This window comes from Drechmeria coniospora, chromosome 02, assembly GCF_001625195.1.
Source record: "Drechmeria coniospora strain ARSEF 6962 chromosome 02, whole genome shotgun sequence".
NCBI lineage: Eukaryota > Fungi > Ascomycota > Sordariomycetes > Hypocreales > Ophiocordycipitaceae > Drechmeria > Drechmeria coniospora.
Genome location: NC_054390.1, coordinates 3,537,935 through 3,564,399, shown reverse-complemented (window position 1 = coordinate 3,564,399; position 26,465 = coordinate 3,537,935). Strand labels below are relative to the sequence as shown.

Here is a 26,465-nt window from a genome sequence, read left to right as displayed (position 1 = left end):
GGATTTTTCACCTACAAGTACATTAGTTATACACATCCAGGACGTAAATAATGATTTTTTGTCTATTGCCGGTGTTCGTACTGGTAATATGGGCATGTGTACATGCGTGTATCTACAGCGAAAAATTGCTTTGCGAATGTTGATATTCGCCCGGCTGCAATGCCGAATAGGGGTACAAGCCCATGTCAACTACAAGTTGGAAACGGCGAGAATAAACTCCACGAACTACTTTTACAGGTTGTGGTGCTCGGCTACGGTACTAAGCAGCAGCAGCAGCACTTATCTACTTGCACTTGGCATGCTCACCATTCGCCTGTAGTTGTAGGTGTGCTGCCTAGCCTCCTGTGCTGACAGCCTGACACTGCCACTTGTAGATTGATTGTACGGGAGTTGGTCGCGCGTTCAACTCTAGCTGCCGTTCCGAAACCGGCGTCATCGGGGGGGGGGGGGGGGGGGGGGGGGGCATTGTTGCCCAAATCGTCACCCTTTCATCCTGCCGAGGATGCACTCCAGAGGCAAGTCGCGCAGCTTCCATCACGCCACAGCACAAACATTCTCTCCCATGCCGGTTTATCGATCGTCTGCCTGCCAGTACTTGTAGAATTGGGATTCGACAATAGCTGTACTCGGAACTTAGTACCATATATTACATAGCAGCATACTTATGCTAATCACTTAGCATCGGCTTCCTGGTGCTCCTTCACATCCATCTAGCCGACTCTCCGATCAAGACGATCCGGCCGGCGTCCCATCCTATAGTCGTGCATCACATGTACTCGGTGCTACGTCGTTCTTGCGGCCATAATGCAATCTCCCGACTGTCAGAACCCGCGACGGCTCCCTCGCCTCAGGGGCTGCTGTACCCTTTGCAACCCCCCTTCTGCCAAAGTACTTATGAAGCTGCTCGGCATTAGTTGGGAATCTTGTTCGTTCTTGCAGCAGTACAAGTATGTCCGCACGAGTGCAGCTGTGCAATAAAAGACGGGCATGCGTATGCTCAGGTATTATGAGGTAGTTATACGGTCCACGTCTAGGCGTGTTGTACAGTACTGGAATGCCCTCGGTACAAGCAATAGGTGTGGGTGTGCCAACATGGAATTGCAGTGTAATTACAGTACATTCAAGTATTGATTCTTCAGTACTCCGTACTTACTCCGTACTTGCAAGTACTTTCTTCGTTGCCTTCCGAGACCAGCGTGCTCCTCGAGGTGGGCCGCCGTCGGAGCCAGCGGACACAGGGTTGGCCAAGAATTTATAGACTGTGGGTTATCAATAATATCGCGACAGAGTACTCCGTACGGAGTACCATTAGTACGGTTAATAATCATGATATTAATCCTCCTTGCTCCGTATTCTACTTCATAATTATAAGTACACATACTCCGTACTCCTTCATCACTTACTCACACTACCGTTTCTTCTCTACCAGCGTTACAAGACATGCCCCTCACGAAACTGGACATTGTCTCGGACCCAATATCTTTTATGTAGTCCAACAAACCACCCCGTGCTCACCCCTCAACTGACGACAATGGCCCAGCATGTGAGGCTGCTGGGGTCCAAGAGGCGGTTTGTCGCTTCCGAAAGCCCAGAGGCGGAATCGGAATGGATGGAGATGGCAGTCAACCCCGGCTTGAGGAGCAGCCATCATGGCCACTTTGGCTCCTGCGGCGAACGGTATTCTCGCCACCAGCCTCACGACTTTCATCGTGGCATGAAATCCTTCTCGCAAGTTCAAAACAGCTCCGGACTCTCCACGACCTGCCCCCCCCTGGGCCGGCTTGCCTTTTACTCGCTGCACCATCTACCGGTCCCGACCATGATCCTCGACAAGAACAAAACCGTTGTCTTGGCCAATGAAGCGATGGGCAAAGTCATGGGCATCGTCACCGATGACCTGTGCAAACCTCATTCGGCAGCCATCACGGAGCGACTGAGGGGTCAAACCCTGACCCAGGTGGGGATCGATCTGTTGCAGGACGGTCGGCCAGTGTGGATAGCCTGGGGCGCATTCTTGGACTCCTTGATCGAGAACGTCGGCGTTCGACCTCCCGTGTCAGATTCTGGCTCCGAACCCGGCTCCATCGACCTCGGCTGCCAGGAAGACTCAACAAGCCATGCCGCCCAGGATGCCGTCGTCGAGGTCGTCATAAGTCGCAAGGACATCAGCAGAGCGACCTTTGACGGCAGTGCCGAGACCAACGAATTCGCTCACCAAGTCTTCGCCAAAATGATCATCACCATTTGGGCCGTCGACGAGGGCGAGACATTCTTCACCTTGACTTTCACCAACACACCGCTGGCGCCGTCCATGCCGCCGAGTGCGTGGAAATCCATCGTCATGCCCGGCGTCGCCGAGACTGTCGACTCAAACACCAACACTGCAGAAAAATCAGATCTTGATTCAAAGGCCTCGGTCCGAGACGCAACGTCGCCGTTTCTCCAGAGCTCCGGCGGCGTCGCCATGTCATCGAGCCCGTTCCCCCCCATGGGCCCTCCGATGTTCACCAATCAGCTGGATACGCGCTCCCTGCTGCAGAAGATCATCCTGATGAAGGACGCACTGCTGGACGAGACCCAGACTCCCATCTTGGCCATGTGGAAGGATGGAAGTGTCGCGTTTCCGAACAGGGCGGCGAGGTTGCTCTTCTCCAAAGACGCAGACCATGATACACCCACCGATGGATTTGAGCTTCTCCGCCATTGGAAACTCTTGACCGACGACTTCATGCGGGAGCTATCCATAGACGAGTACCCGATATCCGTTCTCCTTCGAACCGAGACTCCGTTCGATAGCATCCGCGTCGGCATTGTCGACAGGGAATCGAGGAAGAAGGTATTCGATATATCGGGCGAAGCCATCCGCGACAACAATACCGGAGAGTTTCTTGCCGGCGTAGTAACGGCGCATGACGTCACCGCCGCAACAGAAAAGATGTCGCAAATTCAGAAGCGGGACGAGGAACGATTCAAACTCATCTGCGATACGATGCCACAGTTGGTGTGGACGGCCAAACCCGACGGAATATGCGACTTCTTTAATACGAGATGGTATGCGTACACGGGTTTAAAACCAGAGCAATGCTTGGGGGTCAAGTGGCAGGCACCGGTTCATCAGGCGGACATTGTCGAGGCCAACTCCCGATGGCAGCGCTCGCTGCAGACCGGCGAGCCGTACCAGATGGAGTACCGGTGCCGTCGCGAAGATGGTGAATGGAGATGGTTCCTGGGCCGCGCCTTGGCCATACGAAGTAAAAGCACTGGCGAGATAGAAAAATGGTTCGGTAAGCAGATCCGCCATAGGCGACACGCATGTCGCTCCTCCATACTTACCCCTGGCTAATGCCTGTGCTCGGAATAGGCACCTGCACCGACATTCATGAAAGCATGGAGACAAAGCTGAGCGCCAAACGCACCCGCGAGCAGCTGCGAAGCGTCATTGCCCACTCCGAAGTAACCATCTTCACCGTCGACCCGCATCATAACGTAACTATGCTCGAGGGTGCTTTGCTGTGGAACAACATCGATGAGGACAACCGCGGCAGTCAATGGTTCATCGGCCAGAACATATATACAGTCTTCAGTCGTCTCACCCGCCGTCGGCAAGACTGCAAGCAGCTAGAATTCCTCCGGCCGATTGATGATATCCTCGATGCTAGCTCTGGCGGCAACGTCAAGGAGCACTCGATTGGTATGTCATCCTTGGCTCTATCCGTTGCTCGTCGTCGCCGCAGACTCGGGAGCTAATACGGAGTAGACAATCGCTTCTACCGAACTCGTCTCCTGCCCATGCACGGTGACATAAAACAGGGCGACAAAATGACCGAGGAGAAGTGTATCGAAGGTGTGATTGGCGTCATCATTGACGTGACGGAATTAAAGGAGAAAGAAAAAGCAATTCGAGAGCAGTCAATGGAGAAGCGGCGAGCACTAACAAACGAAGCAGCTGCCAACGAGGCGAACCGGCTCAAAGGTCAGTTCTTGGCGAACATGTCACACGAGATTCGAACTCCCATTACGGGTGTGCTCGGAATGGCCGAGCTGTTGCGTGACTTGGACCTGAATGAGGAGCAGCGCGACTACGTCGACAATATCCACAGCTCTGCGGCATCCCTCCTGACAGTAATCAACGATATTCTCGATTTTTCCAAGATCGAATCTGGTCATTTGGACATTGAGGATGTCCAATTCTCCCTTCCTCTTATTGTCAAGGAAGTCGGGCGAATGATCAAGTTCGCGGTGCAGCGTAAAGGATTAGACTTTCAACTATTTATTGATAGCAATATTCCCGATAATATGGTAGTTATCGGAGATCCAGGTCGAGTTAGGCAAATTGCTACAAATCTCCTGGCGAATAGTATGAAGTTTACAACCGAGGGGCTGGTGCGCTTCTCCGTCACGGCGGAGCAAGAAACGGCGGACTCTGTTGAGATTCGGTTTACGGTCGAAGACAGCGGAATCGGCATGGACCCTGGCGTGCGCAAGAAGCTCTTTCAACCCTTCTCCCAGGGCGACGCGTCGACCTCTCGAAGGTTCGGGGGAACCGGCCTCGGACTGACGATATGCAAGAATTTGCTCGATCTCATGCGCGGCCGCATAGCCATACATTCGGCGGCTGGGGCCGGAACGACGGCGACGTTTTGGATTCCTTTCGGCAAGCCAAATCTGCCTCGAAAGTTGAATCTGGTGCAGAGTGGAACGATGCCTGATCGTCTCGAGTCCGTTCTTGGCTTTCCAAGCTGCAGGTCCGAGCATGTCTCGACAGATTCAGGCAGATCACAACTACTGTCACCGCCCCCTCAACCGTTACCTATTCCGATACCAAGCACCGAACAGGTGCTACCTCGTTGCGAGAGAGAGAAAATACACATCCTGGTCGTGGAAGACAAGTGAGAGAACCCATGTCCCCCCTGTGATGGGTTGTACCGGCACTAATCATCCGTCAGCCCCGTGAATCAAAAGATTGCCACCAAAATAATTCAGAAGCTTGGGTTCCGTGTCACAGCCTCTTGGAACGGGAAAGAAGCAATAGACTACTTGATGGGATCATCGCTGGGGCAAAACACCAAGCCGAACATCATACTTATGGACGTTCAAATGCCGATAATTGATGGGTATAAGTGCACACACATCCTGCGACACCATGCTCCGTTCATCTCGGATTTACAAGATGTGCCCATCATAGCGATGACGGCATCTGCTATTAACGGGGACCGAGAGAAATGCACACAGGCTGGAATGGACGATTACCTTCCAAAACCTGTGGGTGTGCCGAATCTTGAGAGGATGCTGATTCGATGGGGTCTGTCGAGAAGGTCACGACGGCGAGCATCTCATTCACAGGATGCTACGGCCTTGGCTGCTCAAATTTGTTGAAAGTTTCGGAATACGACGCCGGGGAATGTACACCGGCCGGACTGGCAGAGAATATAGTATCAGCAAGCAAGCGTGTTATTAGAGTTGGCTGGCAGTTGGAGTTTTATCAATAGCCTGGTTGGATCTTTGCCACAGAAGTAGAATTACTAGAACAGGACAGCATTCTCAAACAACATGATGTGACGAGTCGGTACTAGGCAGAACAAGTTGCACGCAAATTGAAACGAATCGCTAGTCCCACCTGTAAACAGCCGAACGGACCATTTCTCTCCAAGCCGAGATCCAACAGCGTTGTGTGATCCATCCAAACCTGCTTGGTTTGGCTTTTGGGACAATGGCTCGTTTCGTGAGAAGGTCATCGCCGAAGACTGGAACCTCTGCGAGGTAGCTCATTTATGACGTGCCAGCAGGAAACGAGTCCCCGTCAGTGGTGGAAACTTATTACAATAGCTGTAGAAGTTGTGCAATCCGCAGATGCACACCATTCACTTTTTCTAGCAACTCCTTGCGCGTGGCTATTCAACTGTTGTTAACTAGCCCGACGAAATGCGAGTAAATCTTCTTCTCCTCATGAAAATTTCTCACCCCATTCAGCTGGGGATGAAAGTATGTGTAAGTACGGAGTACTCGTTCAAAGTCGACGCTGTGTACAGAGGATGTGCAATACCAAAGACTACTGTTGACCATCTAATCGTATAGTCCCACCCCTATAACAAGGTCAGTTGATACGGCCGGCTGGGCACATTGCCCTCCCAAGTGAAACTAAATATTTCAGTCCATATATGACCATCGATCGTGCAAATATCACGGGTTGGGTTCTGAACTAGCATCAAGTGAATCAGAAGCACAGAAATTGTACGTAGAGAACAGCAAGGGATTATGCCAGCAACACAACCACTGAATATAGTTCAAGTCATTTAGTCAATCACAGTCGCCTAATCAGTTGCAGCCTTCTTGCTGGTTACAGCAATCCAATCCTTCAAAGTCGCCTCGTTGGTTACAGCCATCTAGTCAGTCAGCCGCCGAGTCGGTTACAGCAATCCAGCCAGTCAGTCACCGGGTTGACTACCGTTACCCAATCTGCTACGGCAATCCAGCCAGTCTGTCACCCGTGAAATACAAAGATACCATTGCCTCAAGAAGCTTCTACACTTACAGTAGCATCAAGTCTACCATTTGATGTCCCACAAGCTATCTATCAGAGACATATTACAGCAATTGAGGCTTGGTATGATCTACAAGACAATAGCCGCAATCGAACGAATACCCATTATCGGAAGGCAATCGGTACCATTATTACCATACCCTACGACTCCAAACGACTGACATATTGACTGGAAGCAGATAACACGGCTAGGCTGAAGGATTGGACTAGGGAAGAAATGATGGCATATCTAGATTGGGATAGGATTAAACGATCTTTTTGGATAATCAGGGCCCTAGCGAGATGGCAGTACAGCCTTCTTCGAATGTATGAGAGCCTATGCGATATTTGGAGGCATGCAACGAAGATACAGAGCTTCTGCAACAAGCAGACTATGCTAGAGAATAACTCGAGCCTTATGGAATACTCTGTAGATAGAATGATAATTTCCAGCCAGGTGCTTGCTTCATTTACTAGTGCCTGACTTTGCACCATTAGTGAGACTCGCGGGTTTAGAAGAAGGGCGGCGAGTGGAATAGTGCGTCCAAATCGCAATCCTCAACAGAAAGCCATATGCTCAAACATGTATATATTATGTGGGCGAGCCGGTTTACGTCGCCCAACGCAAGAATGCATTGTCCTCGAAAGTCTGTTCACAAACTGTATGGAACTAGTATTATTATTCTTTCATCTGGTTACCCTCCGCTCTTCGCATTCTGCGCCTTGGCCTTTCTCTGCTCCCTCCAATAAGGGCCGCGTATGCGCAAGACTAGGGGTCTCGTATGTTAACCGATGAAGCGCAGGTGACAGGTCCTGTCGTGCACGGAGTGGACTTACGTATGACGGCACCGCCGACAACCACGGCATCCAAGATGCCCAAGCCAGTGAAGAACCATGCGACGCCCATCTTGGATACGAGGGGGGGAAGGATGACTGCCGCGATGGCGGCGCCCGGATTCCGGAGCATGTTTCCGAGCGCAAACGCGCCGGCGGCTTGCTGGGGGACACACTCGGACAAGAATGCGGTCGTCGCAATGAAAACCCAGCTCATGCCGAAGCCAGCTGGCAGAAAATTAGCGTTCGGAAGCCTCAAGATGCGCGCCTGGAAGCGCTGGGGTTCACGGCCATACTCAGGAAGGTAGCAATCAGGACTGCCGCAGCGTGGACGGAGCGGTCGACGAACCAGCCAAACATGATGGTGCCAGCGGCGCACAGCATGACACCCCATGCCTGGTCGGCCAATCTCGTCTCGGGCTCGACATGCCCGTCCGGCGCTGCCTTGACGAGTCGCGCGCGGCGCCAATCGTTGACGCGACCACCGATGACGGATCCGATGACGAGGGCGATGCCGACGGCGAGATACCCGGCACCTACGGCCGTCGTGGACCAGCGGTAGACATCTTCCAGGGCGTGGGGGAGATGGACGGCGATGGCAAAATAGGTCGAGTAGAGTATCGCCGTGTTGACGGAGACGATGCCGATCGGGGCGTAGGAGAAGAGCCTCCAGTAGGCCAGCAGAGTGGGCTTGGGGGGTTTCGGTCCTCTCCGAGGCTCCGGCGCGAGATCCGAGGCGAGTCTGGGCGGCAGAAGTATCCAAGAGCCGTTGCTGTGGATTTCGCCGTTGCCGACGCGGCACCGAAGCGTTTCGGGCAGCATGAAGATGACAACGAGCCACAGGACGAGGCCAGAGATGGCTGAGCGGCTCGGGTCAGACTTCCGTCAAGCGCTACAGATAGTCGGCGCACTTGCCTAGAAAGCCGAAAATCCACCTCCAGCTCGTCTGCCCGGCCAAGGCGCCTCCGAGGACGGGACCGATGATGGGACCGCACTGGGGACCAAGCAGAAACAGGGACATGGCGGTGGCGCGTCGCTTCGGTTCCGTGATCTGGGACCGTTAGCGGCCCGGGCTGGCAAGCGGCGGTGGTGGGTGGTGGGAACAACACACATCCGCGACGGTGCCGGCGCCCATGGAAACGACGGCGGCCGATCCAAATGCTTGAACGAGACGCAAGAATACCAGGGCGCCGAAATTCTTGGGCAGCGACGCGATCAGGATGTTGGCGAAGATGTAGACGGCCAGCGAGATGATGTACAACGGTCGTCGGCCTTGGACATCGGCGAGACTGGCCCAGAAGAGCGGCTGCGGCGACGCTCGATGATCAGCATCCATTCATGTCCGGGTTCAGCATCCATGTCGGCCCCAGCACCGGCGCTCACGGCCTCGCTCAGGCCCGGCGGGACAAGGCCGATGGCGTCGGGGGGTGGAGGACTCACGGCAAACGCAAAGGTCACCATGAAGACCGAGACCGTCGCATTGAGGGCCGTGGAGCCGACGTTGAACTCCCTCTCCAGCACAGGCAATGCCGGGAGGTAAATGGCGCCGGCCAGGGGCCCGAGGAGTCCCGCGACGGTAACAATGCCAAGGATGAAGCGTCGACGAGCCGCGGGGAGGGCGCAGTACGCTGGCGCTGGCGCGGCATGGCCATCCTGTCGAGCCTTTTCCAAGTCGTTGTCCGGCAGTGATAGGGTAGCCTTGTCAGGCGTGGCAGGCGTGGCAGGCAAGATGTTGGTGTCTTGAATCGGTTGTTTCTGTGCCGAACCAAGAGAGGTGTCGCTCATGGACTGGTCTGAGGAGGACTCGTGCGAGTCCGCAGTCGGCTGAGGAGCCATGGCCAGTGCCTGGGAGATCGACGTGATGCGTGTGGACGGAGAAATTGGTCCCGGTGACGGTGATGGGTAACCATGACCTGGCGAAATATTATCAATGAATTGCCGTCAGCCCACTCTTGCGGCCTTGCATTCAAGCGCTAGGTCTGCGGGTGCACGTCTGCTGCCGTCAGAAGCGGCCGAGGTGCGCGGTTGCGCCTATGCCGGTGCCTGCGGAATCGTGTGTCGTGAACAGATCGTTGACCCCGCAAAAGAACGAACGACTCGACTCGGGTTTGATCGGATAGTGCTTCCGCTCCAGACGCATGCTATTATTACCGATAATACGGGATTATTAATAGGAAGTACTCGAACTTGGACCTAAGTACTTGCAGTACCTGTCAGTACGAACACGACAGCTACAGTAAGCATTGCTCCGCAGCTACAGTAGACAGTAAGTATTTACGAGTGAGTACCACTCAGTGCTCTGTGCTCTGTACAAGTACTTACTCTGCAATGCCAGTGGTGTTCTGTACTGCACACCTACGCCTAGGTGTATGTAGTTGTACAAGTAGGTGCAAGGAGGTGCAAGTAGTAGGTGTACAGTAGGTGTAAGTGTACGGGGTACAAGTAAGTAGGTGTGGGTGTACAAGTGAGTAGGCGCAGGTGTTACAAGTAAGGGCGAGTACATGTACTGTAAGCAAGTGTAAGTGTACAAGTAGTTGGAAGTGTAGGTGGAAGTGTAGGTGCAAGTCCAGGTAGGTGTAGAGTGGGGAGGAGCAGTCTGTATCCATCCAAATGCTACCTTCCGGCTTGCACCTGCTCAGGATGGTGGTTGCGCAAATTTGAGGGCGTTTCGGTTCCACTCGAGTTTTTGGCAATTTTTTCCGGTATGTGCTGACGGCTCGGCGGGTTGCGAGATATGATGAAAAGAGTGCGTGGACATGATCGTGTATGCTGGGGGAAAGTAGCAGGTAGGCGCACGGGGTAGGAGATGTTGCTCGTACGAGGAAAAGGATCTGCTGTACGACTTGGTATTTTGGTAAAAACAAAAATCACATCAAGGGGAGTACGTACGGCGCTGAAGGGTACAAGTAGGCGTACATGTACGGAGTACCTGCACGGGCAACATGAGCAAGCTCCTGCCCACGAGGTTACCTATCAGGCTATCGGTGAGAGTGGTGTATGGAGTAGATTGAGACAGTACAGTGCTTGCACGGAGTACAACAACTGGAGGTGTGCTTGAACCTCCGTCGTAAGTACTGTCTGTGCATGTGCCGAGTCCTCCGCACTGACAGTACTTGTTTTAGTACTGTACGTCGTACACATACTTAAGTACTACTGTACTCAGGTGTGCCAAGTACTCCGTAATACTTGTACGTACTTACTGTACTGTAGGAGCATGCAGCAAGGAGCAGAGTTCTGGGGCTCTCTAGGTGACAAGGGTGCAGTGTTGCACTGCTTGCCCGAAACGTCGATGAGCTAGTTTCCCATTGGCTCAGGGTGCATTTTCAGGATGTCATTCCGTACTTGTACGTGTACATGTCAGAATTCGTAGACGTTGACGCAAGTACTTGCAAGTAGGTATGTGTGCGGAGGCAGTGTAGGTATAGCGCACGAGCAAGGGCACATGGGGCGAGTACCTGTACATGTTGGCCTTGTGGCGTGCGCAAGTACCTTCATCTAAGTACAGTACAGTACTGAGTAAGTATACTGTATGTTCCTGCACCATTAGCAGTAATGGTACTCCGTAGCGCCTACCCGAATTTCAAGTCGGTCAAGGATTCGGTCAAGAACGACACGATATCAATATGATTTTGATCTGGCACCCGCGCTTTCCGTCTCTCGTTGCGAACAAAGTGGCGTACGTAGGCGTGCGCGTACAGTAAGTACCTGCCACATGGCTTCTGTGCCATCGGTACGTACAATACACTCACTTGTGCAAGTACATGTACAGTGACGCTCCGTGCGGATGTGCCAATGCAGCAAGTACTTGTACACCTGCATGCATGTACGTGGGCAAACTTCCTCGCGTAATGCCGCACCGTGTTCGTGGCAGAGGGCCTTCGCATCTGCAACCTTTATTCAGCGCCTACCACTACTATCAGGACTGCACAGTAAGTACGTAACGCATCGCCGTGACACACGCCATCTACTCACTCACCTGCCAACTGGCTAGCAATATAATAATACTTTATCCCGGTCCGGCTCGTCCCCATCTAGGGTCGGCAGACGAATTATACATATTCGTTTCAATATTTGTACCTATCTACGCCAACAATGAGTGACGCCAACTCGCGGACGACGTTGATTCAGGAAGACGCGAAACCCCCCTCACCTGCCCACGTCGTCGTTGCGCAGACGGCTGATGAGGAGTCCGACTCGACCAGTGGCGATGAGATCGTCACGCCGCTGAGGACGAGAAAAGCCCTCTGGGCCTGGCTGATCCTCTGCTTCTCCGTTCGTCTCATCCGCCCTGCCGCCGTCCCCATCGCCGGCACGGCTCGTGCGCTGACTTGCTTCGGTCCAGACGGGTCCGACGAATAGCATGATCAGCAGCTACGTGACGGCCAGCATCCAGTCGGCCGCGAATGCCGTCGGTCACATACCCGGCACGGACAAGCCCTGCGCCCGACGGGGGGCCATAAAGTGTGTCGTCAAGCTCGGCGGTCGCGATGTCGACTACCTTAGCTACCTGTGCGTCTCGTGCCCGCTCGCCACGAGCCGCGGAAGCGCCCGAGAATGAGCTGACGGGTGCCCTCTGGCAGCTTGTATCTGCGAGCCATCAGCCGAGCGTCCGAAGGTGTCGTCTCCATCATGGCATCCGGTGCGGCCGACTACTCCAACTACCGGAAGACGATGATGATGGCGTCCATCTACCTCTTCGGCGCCCTCGCCCTGCCCTTTGCAGGCCTCACGGGCAACTCGTACAGCCATCTCAACGCGCTCTCGACGCTCTACGTCGTCATCTCGACCGTCAGCGGCGTCTACACCGTCATCGAGGCATCGTACATTCCCATATTCATGCGTTCCTCTGGTTGGTTCAACCCGCCCCGTAGGCTCGAGGCGGCCCAGGAAGGTGGCAGGCCAAAGATCAACAGCACTTGGATCAAAGGAAGCCGCGTCAGTGTCCTCGGGCTCGTCTCGGGCAACGTCGGCGCCTTGGTGGCTCTGTTGATCGGTGTCATCATCACCTACACCCGTGGCAGCGCCGTGAAGGAGGGTTACTTCAAGTGAGACGTCGCCTTGACCGTGGGAGGCATGCATGCAAGCATGGGCTAATGTGGACCGATGAAGCTTTCTTTTGGCCATTTCCATCGCAGGATGCCTGACGAGTACGACCGACCGAGTATCACCCCCACCTCGCTCAAGGCGGCGCGCTAACGTGACGTGCTTAGTTCTCTTCGCCATCGCTGGACACATCTTGCTGCCAGATATTCCCGGTAGGAAGAGACCGGTCGGCAAAAGCATCTTCCTCCTGCCCCTGCGAACGTGTAAGTCCCGACGCCAGATGACCCATCCCCGCTGCTGACCATGGCTCCCACGACGCAGGGCTTTCGCTCCTGGGCTCCGTGCGCCGATATCCCAATGCCTTCAAGCTGTGCGTCGGCTGGGTTCTGTGGAATACCGCCTACGGCAACTTCCTGTCTCTCCTGAGCGCCCTCTTCCTCGAGACGACGGGCATCCAGAGGGGCAGCAGCGTGTACACGGTCTACACTTTCGTCATGGTCTTGTCCGCTTGCCTCGGCTCGCTCACCTGGCTGTTTTCCTTTCCCCACGCGAAGCTTCACATCAAGAGCTGGGCCTACATCTTTCTCTCTGTGAACATTCTCTGCGTCCTCTGGGGCTGCATCGGAATCAGCAAGAGTGTGCCCATCGGATACAAGAGCCAAACCGAGTTCTGGGTCGTCGACGTTCTTTTCATGAGCACGAGCAGCGCCCTGCGTTCCCTGAACCGCGTCCTCTACTCTTCGCTGATCCCCAAAGGTTCCGAGGCAATCTACTTTGGCCTCGAGATTACCCTGGATCTGGCGACTGGTTGGATCAACCCGCTTGTGCAAGGAGTGATCCAGAACAGCACGCACAACCTGCGCTTTCCCATGATTCCCAATCTGCTGCTCATGGTTGTTGCCCTCTGCTTGTACCTTTGGACAGATGTAGACAAAGGCATCAAGGATGCCGAGACACCCCTCGCAGCATCAGCGTCTACCGTGGAGCAGGGTCGGACGGACGGATTGAATGCATGAAAGGTCCAGCGGGCATGCTTAATTTCCTAAATAAAACTAACAAAAAAATTGCTCTTCCATATATTAAAGTATTCTACTCGAATACAACTTCCATTTTTCCCCCAGAGCCTCAGAATCAGTTTCGCTGTGGGTTTCGCGCTTTGAACGATGGATATTGGAGCCCTCATCAGACGTACAGTGCCGTAGGATGATGGCATCGACCGCTCGACTGGAGCCGATGGGATTGCAAATCAAACCCTGCCTTCATGTTGAGGGGAGGGATAGCGGTGTAAAGCTTTCAAATGGTTTGACCTCGTTATTGAAGACGTTGGCGTCGCATTTTCGAGTCCCATCATGCTGCCATACTGTCATGCTCCCGCCTTTCCTGGTGTCAGTGATGATGCATGTCCACCATACACAAACGACTTGTGCTTATCGTCAGCAGATGATTATTTTTCGAATCATACTCCGTACAAGCCTCAACAATCTCGCACTTTTTTTCTCGCTTACATTCAGTCAACAATACTTAATTGGCCGGTGAGATTCGGCAAAGTGGTAGCAGCATCTATTACTGAGTAGTGATGATATGAGCGTCTATCTGCGAGAGTCTGCTTGCATTTCTGCTTCGCTTCAAGGAGTGTTGTCATGATTTTCGAGCATCTTGGAGTTTATTTAACGAGTGCCCGGAGGTATGTGCCACAGCATTGGTGTCATGGCTGAATACAGGTCACCTTCAACACACCAATGATCAGGGCAAGCTTGAAAGGAGGAAGACGTGTGCAATGTACATAGTTCGCCAATACATGTCATACGATGATTCGCCACAGGGACAATAGGAGGTTCTCGTATCAAAATGGTACGATAGAAGCAAACTCGCTGTCAATGGTGCATTCAAAGCAGGCAATATGTTGGTATGACTGATCCTGCAGCAGGCCAATCCCGCAGTCCACAGGGAGTGTAATGTGGCATGATGGGTGCTGATATATTGCATCTCGGGCCAATTAACTTGCCGCCGTGGTCGCAGAGCTTGCTTGCTTCTCACATATCGGTGAACTTGGCATCGTGATTTCTATGAGTCTAGGCAAAATTTCGAGATAGTGCATTCATGTTGACCAGTCCATATGGCTCTGGCGACGGCGTGTCTCAGGCGTATCGTTGTACGAAAATGCTGCGTCTTGGCTCGAGCATGCTTGTCTCTCTGCAAACTCTCGACAGAGTTATCAAATGAGACGGCAACCGACACGGCCGCGGGCTCACGCGACAAAGATAGTACGGAACCATCCATATTCTTCCTTGATCCCCCAACTGATTGAAGAAGCACCATGTGAGTCATGGCTTCGGTGTCCGGAGCGGAGTAACACGTACCAGTTCGTGTGATTCTGTTCTTGTGCAACGGGGACTTTCAGCTCGTCCCCGACTTCGGGCCTCAACGTGGGAAATAGCCCGTAGGCGTTGGGCAGATACCTCATGCGAGGCATCACCTGGTGTTTCTTGGTGCGAGGTGCACCAATTACCGGATAGGCATGTCGCATTTGACCTCCGACGTTCCTTGAGCTCTCGGCTCTATGACCAACCGCAACTGGCGCGGACAGAGCGGACCGGCCTACTCGAGCGGCATGTGTGAGCAATCGTCTCACGAATGCGGGCAAACGGTTTCTTTCCCGAAACTTACCGGTGTCATCTTATCTTCCCACGTGGAGTCCAATTTCCACCTCAACCGCTTGGCCAGCACAAAGAGTGTCGCCTTCATCTGTAGCATGGCAAATCGCTCCCCCAGACAGGCTCGCCGTCCGCCGTGGAAGGAGATGAACTCGGCGCGCGCCCTCCGCCGGCGAAACTCTCGCTGTATGTCGGCAGCGTTGCTGCCCCATCGCCGGGGGCGGAACTGGTCCGCGTCGATGCCCCAAGCCAGCGGATCCCGGTTCGTCGAGTAGCAGTTGTACCCCAGGTACGTGCCTTGCGGGACGAAGATGCCGTTGCCAAGAATCAGCGGCTCGGCCGCCCGACGGTTGAGCAGCTGTCCGATCGGGGGAAGAAGTCGCAGGCTCTCGAGGAGAATGGCGGTCAGAAGGGGCATGCTCTGCAGCACATCGTGGGTGGGCACTTGGCTCCCTGCGGCGACGACTTCATCATGAAGCCGCTCTTGGATTTCCTGTTGGGTGCCGAGATGAGCGAGGAGAGAAAATTTTGGGCTAATCGAGGACGGGACTCACGGGGTGCTTGGCCAGCAGATACATTGTCGACAGGATAGCAAGCTGAGGGTTTTCCTGGCCAGCGACGAAGAGAACGGTAACGTTGTCACGAAACTGCTGCTCGGTCAACTCCCCCGTCTTCCTTGCCGCCAGCAGCGAGCAGGGCAGGTTTCGCGGCTCCTTTACGTCCGTCGGATGCGCGCGTTCCAAGGCCTCGACGAGCTGGTCCGTAAAGTGGGCCGCCAGCAGGCGAGCTCTTCTCCTGCTCGGAAAGCCCAATCGGTCGAGGAAGGGGAAATTCATGAATATTGGCTTGAATATCTCGCGCTTGATCCTCCGCTGCAGGTGGTCAAGGTAGGCAGCCTTCGATCGTAGCGTCTTCTGCGTGTGTCAGCAGCCGCGCCATCGGGAAGTGATCAGGGCAGGTCGGTTGTCACTCACGCCAAGGTCGACCTCGTAAACGACCTGGGCAAAGTTGGCAATGGTGTGTCGTTGGATGCTCGCCTGGACCGATATGCCGTCACCATTGTGCGATTTGTCGGCTTGGGAATCGACGAGCATGTCGCACAGCCGGTCGGCGTTGGTGAGAAGCACGTCGAGATCAAACTGCCTCTGCAAGCCGGGCTGGATGATCTGCCGGTACGACTTCCAGATCTGGCCGTGGCTCGATATGATGTTGTCGCCCAGAAAGGAGGCGAGGACGCTTCCGGGAATCTTTTTTTGGTTCCCGCTCTTCTGGTACCGGTCCTCATGCTTGAACAGGTCGGCGAGCAAGGCGGGCCGGTGAAGGAGAAGGTTCCACTTGGAGGCGAAAAATATCTTGACGGCTCCGTGGGTCCGCAGAGGCTTTTCTATATATCGCGCAAAGACGACCTGCTGGTCGACGTCCTTGACGAGCGGAAGAAGCGCAACCCAGAACGGGATGGAAGGTATCCCGCGCGGCTCCGTGGGCGGCAGCAGGCAGAGATAGTATATCAGCCCGGCAAGCAGGAGCAGCAGCAGCAGGACGACGCCGAAGCCTCCGGCGAGGCGAAGCAAGAGGGCCATGGTGCTCAAGGCTGAGTGAGGCAAGGGCTTCGGAGACGAGACGGCGTCATATATTGCCCTCACAAGGCCTTGGTAGCTCCATTATCAGCCCACCAAGCCAGCTGACGGAACGGAGATGATGAGTGAAATGCAGGGAAGGGTGTGCGGGCAAATGACACCTACCAGTCCGGACGGCACAAGTCGGGCGTCACCTCGTGAAGAAAATGTGTGCGGGTAGAGCACACAACATGTACGTTCAGGACGCGGTGTTTGTACGATAGGCTGACGGCGACAGGTGAATCTGTACGGCTCCGAAGCGAACTTTGGCAACGAGGACTATGGCGAAGGTGCCATGGCGAAGGTGCCACGGCCAAGATGCTATGGCCACGATGCCATGGCCACGGTGCCATGACTATGATGTTATGACTTTGGTGCCATCTACAGCTATGGTGCTATCTATGGCTCTGGTGCTAGCCATGGATGACATTGGGGGATGTGCCTTCCCCGCCGAGTTGCGCAGAGTTTTTCTCTCTCAGGTTTCGAGCTGCCGCGTGAGCAAAACTTGCTCGTCGCCGTTCGTGACTTCCTAATTATATATTTCTGGACGGTTCCCGGTGCCCGCTCCCAACTCCGGCTCTCACCGAAACTCCACCCGGACTGGCAGGAGGACTCGGACACGTTCGCGCCAAGCCGGAAGGGGTTTAAATAGAGGGCCGCGCCAAACCTATCTGGGATCCCCCGTTCCACAAGACGCCGATGGCGCTTGCCTGATCTATCGGCGCGGCGCGGCAGGGCAAGTACGCTGACATGCCTCCTCCTTTCTTCTTTCTTCATTCAGTTTGCGGCCGTCATCCGGCCGCGGCCGTTGCGGGACGCAGGATGAATTCTTACTCATACTGTTCGTATGTACGCACGCGCATGATACGACACGAAATCAGTCCTTGCGCCTCTTGCGCAGAGGGCTGGGAGGGGCGAGAGATGATGTGAGTTCACGTGCTGCTGCTGCTGCTGCTGCTGCTGCTGCTGCTCGCGTGCATGCTCGTATATCTTTTACCACGAGCCAACTTGCGGCCGCCGGTCTGAGACTCCCGTCTCTTCCTCTGTCGTGCACTAGATGCAGCTCTCCCATCCGACGATGGAGAACACTCTGTCCGTCTACGAGCGGTTCGCGGGAACCTACATCTACGATGGCGGCGGCCAGCTTGTCTACTGCTTCGGCCCCTCCCGGGACACGCTCAGCTCGGCTTGGAGCCGGATTCGCAGCCAGCTGTCGTCCTCCTCGTCCCAGAATGTCTCCTCCGAGACGGGCCAACCGCTCTCCCGAACGGTCGTGACGGTCGAGGTCGGTGACGATGAGAGGTCGGAACGTCTCGTCATGCTCCAAAGACGGAGACGCACCTCCGACACCATCGGCATCGCCCTCAAGCTGGAGCCAGGTTCATGTCCCTTGGCGGACCAGGACCTCGATCTCTTCTTTGCTTCCCTGATTCTCTCCGGCATGCACCTGGATGCCGACGGCGACGTGAAAGAGTCGACGCCGGACCGCGTGACGGACCTCATCGTCGATCTCTTTGACGGCGCTCTCCGATACGTCGCCAAGGATGACATGTGGTTGCGGGGAGGCAGAGAGGTCTTTCGAGACAGTGTCCGCCACTTTACCTGCAGGGGGCAGCGGGTCGAGTTTTGTCTTCCGGCCTTCCCCTGCAAATCCTCCAACCCGAACAAGGTGCAGGGCACATCGCCCGACCGCGGTGAGCTCATTGCCTTGAGCAACCTGCACGACTTCATACAAGCCATCGAGAGCATATATCCACCCGGAGCCAAGCTGTGGATCATCAGCGATGGCCACGTATTCAGCGACTGCAGTATGGTTTCCTCCCGATCCAGGCACCGACCGTCCGTTTTTGGCCCGGCCGAAGCTGACCTGTTGTTGCCTTTCAGTCGGCGTCGATGACGCCGTCGTCGACGGGTACGGAGCCCAGCTCATTGCCATGAACGAAGACATCGCTTCGAGTCGAGGCGGTGTTGATCGGATAGGCTTCAAGTCCCTCGTGGACATATTCGCCCCCGACCGGTGCGTCCTCGACCGACGCGACTGCATGCTGGACCGCATTCCATGCATCCAGCACGACATTCAAACCAAGCAAACGACGGAGGCCGAGACCTGTCGCCGCATCCTGCGTCTTGGCTTTCAACTTCACGACAGCGCGTTGAGGGAGAGCATCGACAATCAGGACAAGGGTATCCTGGCCCTCTATCGAGGCTTTTCCAAGTTCATGCTCGAGGATCTCGAGCTGAACCCTTACACCAACGGTCTCAGCCAGTCGAAGCGCAGGAAACTGGCGGCCAAGGTGGCCTTTGAGATGATTCAAGTTCGTTGCCGTTTCCTGCCCTGCTTTTCATTCCCATTCCTTGGCCGCATGCTGACGGTTGGCCGTAGCGCAATCAAGCATATTCCAATCTGGTGGAGATCATATTCCCGCACCACGTGCGACTCTCGATCCATGCGTACGACCTTGCTTCTCTCCGCATGCCGTCGCCCGAGGTTCACGTCTCGACTAACGAGATTGTAGTCACAACAATGCGGGACCAAAATTTGGCATTCAGATGCTCGGCAAGGGCGTGCGGGCGGCGAAAGAACTCCTGCCCGACGCCGACCTCGCTCTCTTCCACGACCAGCTCCATGTGCCGACCCCTTGGCACAACTGCATCGTCGATATCGAAGGTCACCCAACCCTGTACCTGACGAAATCCAGCGTCGCACGAGCAGCCCTCTCCACCGGGACCTTTGTCGGACGTTGGGCCGGTCACTCGCCGCTCATGGGAGCCTGCTTTTCGCTGAGCCCCGCGATTCCCTTGCGGACTGCTCCAGCTACGCAGCCCCCTCATGCAATACGAGTACCAGAGCATGTATAGTCCACGATGATTTTTTTCTAGCTGCATGAGAATGCTTACACGGGCTGGGCGGAACGCTTTGAAAGCCGGTCGTCGATTAAAAGTTCGCATAAAGGCAAGAATGATTGTTGCCACCGCATGCCGCGTCGTCCATGCCCCGGATAGGGAACGCAGGGGGATATTTGTACAGCAACGAAAAGCGCCGTCTGGAGATTTGCCGATTGGTTTAATCGGCCAGCCTCCCTTTATTTGTACGATACAGTTTGCATGTACATTGTTCTTTCAGCGTTGCTATAGCTATCATATTAATGATCATGGCAACTACCCGAGTCCTGCCACCAGGTGCCACCAGGCTGTGTGTCCTTGGTCCCCTGCCCCTTTGCGATACCGATGGGAGGCAATATGCAAGACAAAATACAAATGTCACTCCATCCCTGCATCTGCACAATTTGTCTCCCCTTGTGCCTGGATCGTATTCGGCAAATCTGGGTCTCGTCGTAGCAAGGAGAAAGCGGCCATGCAAGGCACCTCAAGCAAGACCTCGCTACAAGGGAAATATGACGCTCTATGCAAGCGAAGCTCGTGGGCATTTGTGGATTCATGTATGCACAATGAATGGAGGCTGTCTGGTTAACATAGTCTGATTCCATAAACCCCGGCTGCCATGGCAGAGCAGATGTCTCAATCCCGCTCCTGCACCACGACGACGCACTAGATATTGCTCCCAAAGCTGCATGAAGAACCTACCCGAGGTGACGATGCCGAAATATCAAGACGCTCTAAATGACCAGGATCATACAACGAGACCTCATCTTCCCGCTTGCATTATCCATGAGTTAATCTTCGTTATTGAAGCCCCAGAACGCCTTGCTTGCCTCCAATAGAATCCTACGCGTTCCCGTCGGGTTGACACCTCGCTTTTCGGCCGCTGTTTCACCTTCTGTAACTTCTGCCGAATGTTCTGATGCCTCCAATTCATCCTCGGTGACTTCTTCCGAATGCTCTGGTTCTATTGACGCTTCTCTATCTGCGAGAATATTTTCACCGTAAAGTTCGCTGCGCGTGAATAGTGGAATGGGAGTTGGACGCTGCGTTTTCGCAAAACACTCGGCCTCGGTCTCGTCCTCGTCGCTCGCCGCCATGGAGAATATTCGAGCGCCGGGAATATGCACATCTATTGCGCATTCATTTCCAAAGTGAAACTCGAATGCCTCCCTGTCAATGGCAAGTTCCACCTCCGGGAGATGAGAGATGTCGTCCTCCTCGACCAGGTACACCTCGAGATCGACCTCGGAAGACGAGCCCAGTGGTGCTCCAAACACTTGGACATTGTGGATGACGTTGTCCGCAAAGTCCTCTGGCTCCTCGTAGGTAGGCTCTAGGGCTACCAAGTTGCTCATCTCAATGAGCTGGCCGTAGTCTTCCGCAATGTCATCGTCCACTTCGGTATCGCACTGCGAGATCGGGCTTCCAACGGGAGTATCCGGCAGGACACTGGAGTCAAAAATATCGCTGACAGGCGTGATGGTGGCGCTTTCGGAATGCCCGTTGACGGAGAGGTTGTCCCTCTGCGAGTCTGTCAGGTCACTCTCTGGGGCCGGCTCGGCATCATTCTCCCGCTGACCATTCACCTCCTCGTCCGTTTCCCAGCTAAACTTCCACGTCGGTAGGAGATTGTCGCCGATGACCATGTCTCTCAAATGAATACCCATCTCGCGAGCTTGGGCTAATTTGAGGTTTCCCTTGTTGACAATGTCTCGCTGGACAAGGTTGCCGAGCTCGCAAGATACCTGAAAGTCGACGAGGCGATTTTGGATTGCCACATGGAGGGATTCCGTCTCTGGATCCCAAAAGAAGCCGGGCCACGTGGGCAAACAATCGTCTCCGATGATGACTTCTTCGAGTCGGGCGCCTGCCACCTTGGCCAGATCTAGACGTGCATTCGCTTCGCGGTGCAGGAAGTCGAAGATGTCGGAGGGGATGAATGCCGTCGGCACGGTATTGTGCAGGAACTCGGCAAAGCGCTTCGCCGATACAGAGGCTGCTTGACTTGCAACGTATCCTTCTGCTTTCACTTCTCAGCAACGTGCCAGGGGTTGTCGGTGAAGGTGAAGTGGGAGAAAAAACAGACCATCTTGACGACATGTCATTGGCGGGGAGTCACCATCATCACCGGATTGTGGTCGGTTCTTGGCCTGTGAGATGCCATCTCCGAGAAGCCGTTGTAATTTCCCCATCTGCGTGATGGCCATTCACGGGTGCGAACAAGGCCGTGCAAGAACAAGGTGGCACGACGAGGCGACGGGTCAGGTTGGGATGGATGTAGGATGGAAGAAGCGGTGGCACTCTCACGTGCACACCAACAGAATGGCTTCCAATTGTCATTCATGAATATGTGGCATTGTCAACGATTTGGCGGTGCACATGCCCGTTCCGTCCATGCTCATATACTGCCGATCCGTTGCCCAGAAACGAAACTAAGAACAGGCAGCTGAATATGGAGAATAGAGAGCCCAACTCGGGTTCGCTCTTTCACCTGCCCTGATTCTCCCACATATGCAGCCGGTCGGGTCGCCATGGCGAATTCCAAAGCATCCCTTGAATGGGGAGCTGCACTTCATCGGCACCTCGTCATCGACAGCCGGCACAAGGTCCACCAGCACTCCTCGGTGCCCTATCCAACCTATCCCACGGGCCAAGGGCTGGCCGTTTGACCCATTCGGCCATTCTCGCACGGGAATCGTGGTGGAGAAGGTCTTGATGAAGATGTCAGAGCAATGCGATGCTTCGCGGTGCGTCCCACAGCGGCAGCATTCATGTCGGCCGACTTGATAGAGGTGCGCGTGATTAATCCATTTGCGCCAGCCAAGCAAACGCCCGTTGAAGATGTCGCCGTCACTTTTGTTCGGGTGCACTGTAATCCGCCAGATACCCCGCCGCCATGCCTCGTAATTGCACTCTCGGCCACGGCGATTGCATTTGCGGTCACTGTATCCCCTCCATCTCCTCGGCCGCTATTTGCTTGTCGACGTCATCTTGGTTCGCCGGGGCATCTGTCTTCCCCGTTAGCCACTCTTGTTCACCCGCACGGCCGTACACCCGACCCCGATCCCACTAGCTTCTGGGACGAAGGGATGTGCGTGGGGAGGAAAGGAGAGGGGCATCGATGCACTTGCCTTTCATCTCGGCCTCACCCTCAGCCTCCATCCTCCGCTTCAGCGCGTACCCCATCTTCTTCTCCAACTTCCTCTGCTTCTTGGCGCTCAACTTTGCCTTTGGGCCGCTCGTCGGGAGAATGCCTGGCCGCGCGCCTCGCGTCGTGTCCGCCTTGCTGATCTTGTTCCGGGCCTCCTCGCCGCGCTTTCGTGCAACGGACCTGGCCTTGGAGGCGCGTGCCACCAGCCGGTTCTTGGACGGGCCGTTGGGGTTTTTGACCGAAGGCATCGTGCGTCGTCGAAGGGTTTGGAGCCTGTCGGTTTGCCGTTCTTGGACAGAGGCAGGGTCGGTTTCGAGATGGAATCGGAAAGATTTTGATAGCACGACCGCTCTGAGATGCGATGCTTTCTGTACTGTAGAAAATCTCGACCCCACAGTGCGAGCACCCCACCATGAACAGTGGACCCGGCAGCGTATGAGCGACGTGCTGTTAATAATTAGCGGGAGGATCCACGGCGACTTTTTAGGCCTGTGCATGCATTAAGTAGGTGCACTGGAACGTCGACATGGTCTCGCCGTTCTCCAAGCATAAGTACGCAGCACATTTGAATCTATGCAATTACAATACTTGTTCGTGAATCTTCGCGAATCATCGGCGTCTCCACCCGTTGACGGTTGGGAGAACGGCACAAGGCTGCTTCCAAGTCTCCCAGCATGCCGCGGGCGCGGTGACGGTGGCGGATAGCCTCACGCGGCTCTCGTTCGAGCGGATCAGGTCCCAACGGACATTCCCCAACGCCTTCCTGCACGGTCAATATCCATGCTCATGTACACGTGTGCTTCGATGCTGCTGCTGCTCCTCCCTCGGCGCCGGCGACGTCAGTGCACCGACGACTCGTTGTTGTTCCCAAGCGTCGTCGGCGTGTCGAGGCTGTCCTCGCTCTTGCGCAGCATGCGTCGGCTCTCGTCGCCTTCGTCATCCGTCATCAGTCCGTCGAGCTCAAACTCCTCGGCGTCGCGCACGTGCCCCTCCTCCATGGCGTGACCGTTGACGTGCGGGTAGCCGTTGCCGAGCGTCTTGGGCTTCATGGCGGGGTTCGCCTGGCGGTCGTAGAGGCTGATGAGCATGTTGGCGAAGAGGAAGAGCAGGAAGGCGAGCGAGTAGAGGATGAGAATGTACGAGACGGCGTCCATGCGCGAGTTGTGGACGAGAGCCATCTGCTCCTCGGTGGCGCCCATGAAGAGGAAGCCGGCGGCGTAGAGGAGCTGCCTCGGTCAGCGAGTCGCCACGACGGAGGGAGGGGGGGCTCGGGGCGGGACCTACGAAGACGGGCACGAATTGGAAGCTGTTCCAGGAGCGGCCGTCGTCGGAGAGGGACTGCTTGTCCCTCAGGACAAAGGCAATCTCGACGACGCGGGCCAAGCCGGCGGCCATGAGGGTCTTGCCAAAGGTGGAGTGCGTCATGGCGCTGACCATGAGCGCCTGCGGATGCGCCGACATGGCCCAGCCGGTCACGAAGATGACGAAGCCGGGGATGAAGTTGCGCTTCGGGTTGCCGTCGCGGTCCTTGCTGAGCCACATGCCGGCGAGGCCGGCGCACCACCAGATGATGCCCATGGTCGTGTGCTGCCAGTCGTTCTTGACCCAGGCGGTGCCCCAGCGGTGCTCGGTGAAGGTGTTGACGCAGCCCCAGGCGGCGATGACGGCGCTGTCGAAGAACTCCTGGGACCGGCCGCAGCGGAGCATCCAGACCTGGCCGACGAGTAGGATGATGGTCAGCAGGATGCCGTAGGCGACAAAGGCACCGCCCATGATGAAGTGGGCGAGGCACTGGCCGAGGTGGTCGCCCTGGCAGAAGCCGAGCGTGGTGATGCCGCCAAAGATCATCTGCACCCAGGCGAGGAGGGGCATGGCCTTGCCGATGACGGAGTGGCAGGGTCGGATGAGCCTCCTGATCCTGCCGTTGACGCCTTTTTCCCAGTGACCCTTGAGGTAGAGACCGAGGACGATCTGGCCGATGAGGAGAAGCTGCAGGATGGTGGCGAAGATGGAGTGGATGTTGTTGCCGACGAACTCACGGCCGCCGTGGGCGTGGCCGAGAAAGAAGCCGATGAGGGCGAGGATCGAGCCGAAGGATTGGGTCGGAACGTGCCACCTGGACTTTGTTATCTGCAAGTGCGACGAATTAGCCGAGCGGCTCTTGGCCGGACGCGAGCCGGACGTACGCCGAGGACCATGCCGATGGGGAAGATGACGCCGTAGGCGAGCATTTGGATGACGATGTGAATCCATAGTATCGAATCCTACTCCCCCCCCTCTCTCCCCTCGTCAGCAAGCCGTCGGGCGTGTCGGATGGGGGAAGCCGAGTCGGCTAACGGCCAACGCACAATGGGATCCTTGGACACGGTGTCGCCGACGACAATCTTGGAATCGCCGCCTTCGTGGTGGTCGTGAGCGTCCGACATGCTTGCGAGGGCGGCGATGCAGAGGAGGAAAAGGCCAGGGACGGGTGCAGGTCCCGGCGCTCGGCTGAGCAACGCCATGCTGGCTGTTTCGGCCCTGCGTTCCAGGTGTCGCCTGACAGGCCGGTGACGATGACTCGCGGGCCTCCTGGATGGGTCTCCGGGCCCGAAAGTTTGTTGCGCCTGGGCCGCCGCAGCAGTCGGCGTCGGCGAATCGGTGGGAGGGCGTCTGTCACTCGGATGAGACGGGGCGGGCGGAGGACGAGCGGGTTTCGAGGCAAGCAGCGGCGTGACCTCCGGTCGCCTTTGCAAGGGAGGAGAAAATCGTGATGCTGACGACGAGTCGGGTCAGCAGGAGGGGGACGGGGATGGATGGATGCCACCAGTTTCCTATCCGTACACGTCGACCAGTTGTCGGGGGGGGGGGGGGATGGGAGCGGCGGCCCTGCCTTTCGACGGTGCTTGGTGGTGCCAGCCATGTACAGTGCAGTGCAGTACCGTACTTACAGTACAGTACAGTACTCTGGGCCTCCGTATTAATTACCTCTTTTACCGAAATACGGGTTACGGCTGGCAACTAATAATTACTATTACCAGGTATTTCGTAGCATTGGGGGGCCTCTGGCGGACCCCTCGGCTCGCCAAGGAGGCGATTGCGCGGAATTTAATTGGATATTACTGGAAGAACAGCTCCTGTGGCGCATCGCTTGCTACGGGGTCCTCGCTCACCAATGAAGCAAGCACAAATACTGTTCAGTACTAAGATCAACACTACTGGCAGCGATGAGGACGGCCGAGTACTTACAGTACAATTCCGGGCCTTGCACTGCACGGCACGGCACTAATGTTCTGCAAGTACTGTACTTGTACCTTGTGCATGGACTACACTGCAGTTCTTAGTACTAGGTAGGTATGTTCTGCCCAGTGCTAGTCCATACTAGGTACTAAGCTGTGCTGATATCTGTCTGGCGGCATTCCCGTCGGTCGCATACCTCTCGTCATGCAAGTACGTAATGCACTCCGTACAGTAATTACATGTACACCTACAGAGTACTGTACTGTACAAGTACAGTATATAATAAGTACAAGCAGTTTGCTCAGGAACAATTGTTGCCTGTGCACAAGGACAAGTGATGCAGGCAAGTATCTCCCGAGATTCACACATACAACGTACTGACTAATATTACTACCTGTACGGAGTACTCCGTACTAATATACAGTACATACTTGTACTTGTACAGTAATACTGCCCGAGTACAAACGGTAAGTATGCGTTTATTAATATTACCAGGTATTACGGAGTACTCGAAGCATCTACTGTAAGTACTGTACTTATGTACT

The 26,465-nt window shown here is 55.3% G+C and overlaps 8 protein-coding genes across 8 annotated transcripts; 3 read left to right on the top strand and 5 right to left on the bottom strand.

Annotated features, from left to right (window-relative positions):
• Nucleotides 1-1,531: 1,531 nt before the first annotated feature.
• DCS_04109 (ATPase-like, ATP-binding domain protein) lies at nucleotides 1,532-4,893 on the top strand (the record flags this gene model as incomplete). Its single annotated transcript, XM_040801421.1, has 3 exons — nucleotides 1,532-3,284; nucleotides 3,362-3,691; nucleotides 3,758-4,893. The coding sequence occupies 3 exons, from the start codon at nucleotides 1,532-1,534 to the stop codon at nucleotides 4,891-4,893; spliced, it is 3,219 nt and encodes a 1,072-aa protein (XP_040656454.1).
• Nucleotides 4,894-7,215: 2,322 nt separating this feature from the next.
• Nucleotides 7,216-9,190, bottom strand: DCS_04108 (uncharacterized protein; the record flags this gene model as incomplete). Its single annotated transcript, XM_040801420.1, has 6 exons — nucleotides 7,216-7,289; nucleotides 7,358-7,582; nucleotides 7,651-8,222; nucleotides 8,290-8,405; nucleotides 8,466-8,660; nucleotides 8,738-9,190. 6 exons carry the CDS (start codon nucleotides 9,188-9,190, stop codon nucleotides 7,216-7,218), a joined length of 1,635 nt encoding a protein of 544 aa, XP_040656453.1.
• Nucleotides 9,191-11,446: 2,256 nt separating this feature from the next.
• DCS_04107 (autophagy-related protein 22) lies at nucleotides 11,447-13,413 on the top strand (the record flags this gene model as incomplete). Its single annotated transcript, XM_040801419.1, has 6 exons — nucleotides 11,447-11,626; nucleotides 11,697-11,863; nucleotides 11,935-12,399; nucleotides 12,464-12,501; nucleotides 12,565-12,660; nucleotides 12,719-13,413. The coding sequence occupies 6 exons, from the start codon at nucleotides 11,447-11,449 to the stop codon at nucleotides 13,411-13,413; spliced, it is 1,641 nt and encodes a 546-aa protein (XP_040656452.1).
• Nucleotides 13,414-14,645: 1,232 nt separating this feature from the next.
• Nucleotides 14,646-16,631, bottom strand: DCS_04106 (Cytochrome P450 family protein; the record flags this gene model as incomplete). Its single annotated transcript, XM_040801418.1, has 5 exons — nucleotides 14,646-14,697; nucleotides 14,758-14,882; nucleotides 15,065-15,544; nucleotides 15,606-15,965; nucleotides 16,026-16,631. 5 exons carry the CDS (start codon nucleotides 16,629-16,631, stop codon nucleotides 14,646-14,648), a joined length of 1,623 nt encoding a protein of 540 aa, XP_040656451.1.
• A 1,114-nt stretch (nucleotides 16,632-17,745) lies between these two features.
• On the top strand, nucleotides 17,746-19,526 carry DCS_04105 (Pyoverdine biosynthesis; the record flags this gene model as incomplete). Its single annotated transcript, XM_040801417.1, has 4 exons — nucleotides 17,746-18,475; nucleotides 18,552-18,982; nucleotides 19,051-19,161; nucleotides 19,218-19,526. The coding sequence occupies 4 exons, from the start codon at nucleotides 17,746-17,748 to the stop codon at nucleotides 19,524-19,526; spliced, it is 1,581 nt and encodes a 526-aa protein (XP_040656450.1).
• An 815-nt stretch (nucleotides 19,527-20,341) lies between these two features.
• Nucleotides 20,342-21,714, bottom strand: DCS_04104 (uncharacterized protein; the record flags this gene model as incomplete). The annotated part of the gene is made up of 2 exons (XM_040801416.1): nucleotides 20,342-21,295; nucleotides 21,670-21,714. The coding sequence occupies 2 exons, from the start codon at nucleotides 21,712-21,714 to the stop codon at nucleotides 20,342-20,344; spliced, it is 999 nt and encodes a 332-aa protein (XP_040656449.1).
• A 905-nt stretch (nucleotides 21,715-22,619) lies between these two features.
• Nucleotides 22,620-22,949, bottom strand: DCS_04103 (uncharacterized protein; the record flags this gene model as incomplete). The annotated part of the gene is made up of 1 exon (XM_040801415.1): nucleotides 22,620-22,949. The coding sequence occupies one exon, from the start codon at nucleotides 22,947-22,949 to the stop codon at nucleotides 22,620-22,622; it is 330 nt and encodes a 109-aa protein (XP_040656448.1).
• A 591-nt stretch (nucleotides 22,950-23,540) lies between these two features.
• DCS_04102 (YTP1-like protein) lies at nucleotides 23,541-25,205 on the bottom strand (the record flags this gene model as incomplete). Its single annotated transcript, XM_040801414.1, has 3 exons — nucleotides 23,541-23,927; nucleotides 23,986-24,831; nucleotides 25,050-25,205. 3 exons carry the CDS (start codon nucleotides 25,203-25,205, stop codon nucleotides 23,541-23,543), a joined length of 1,389 nt encoding a protein of 462 aa, XP_040656447.1.
• Between the last annotated feature and the right edge of the window lie 1,260 nt (nucleotides 25,206-26,465).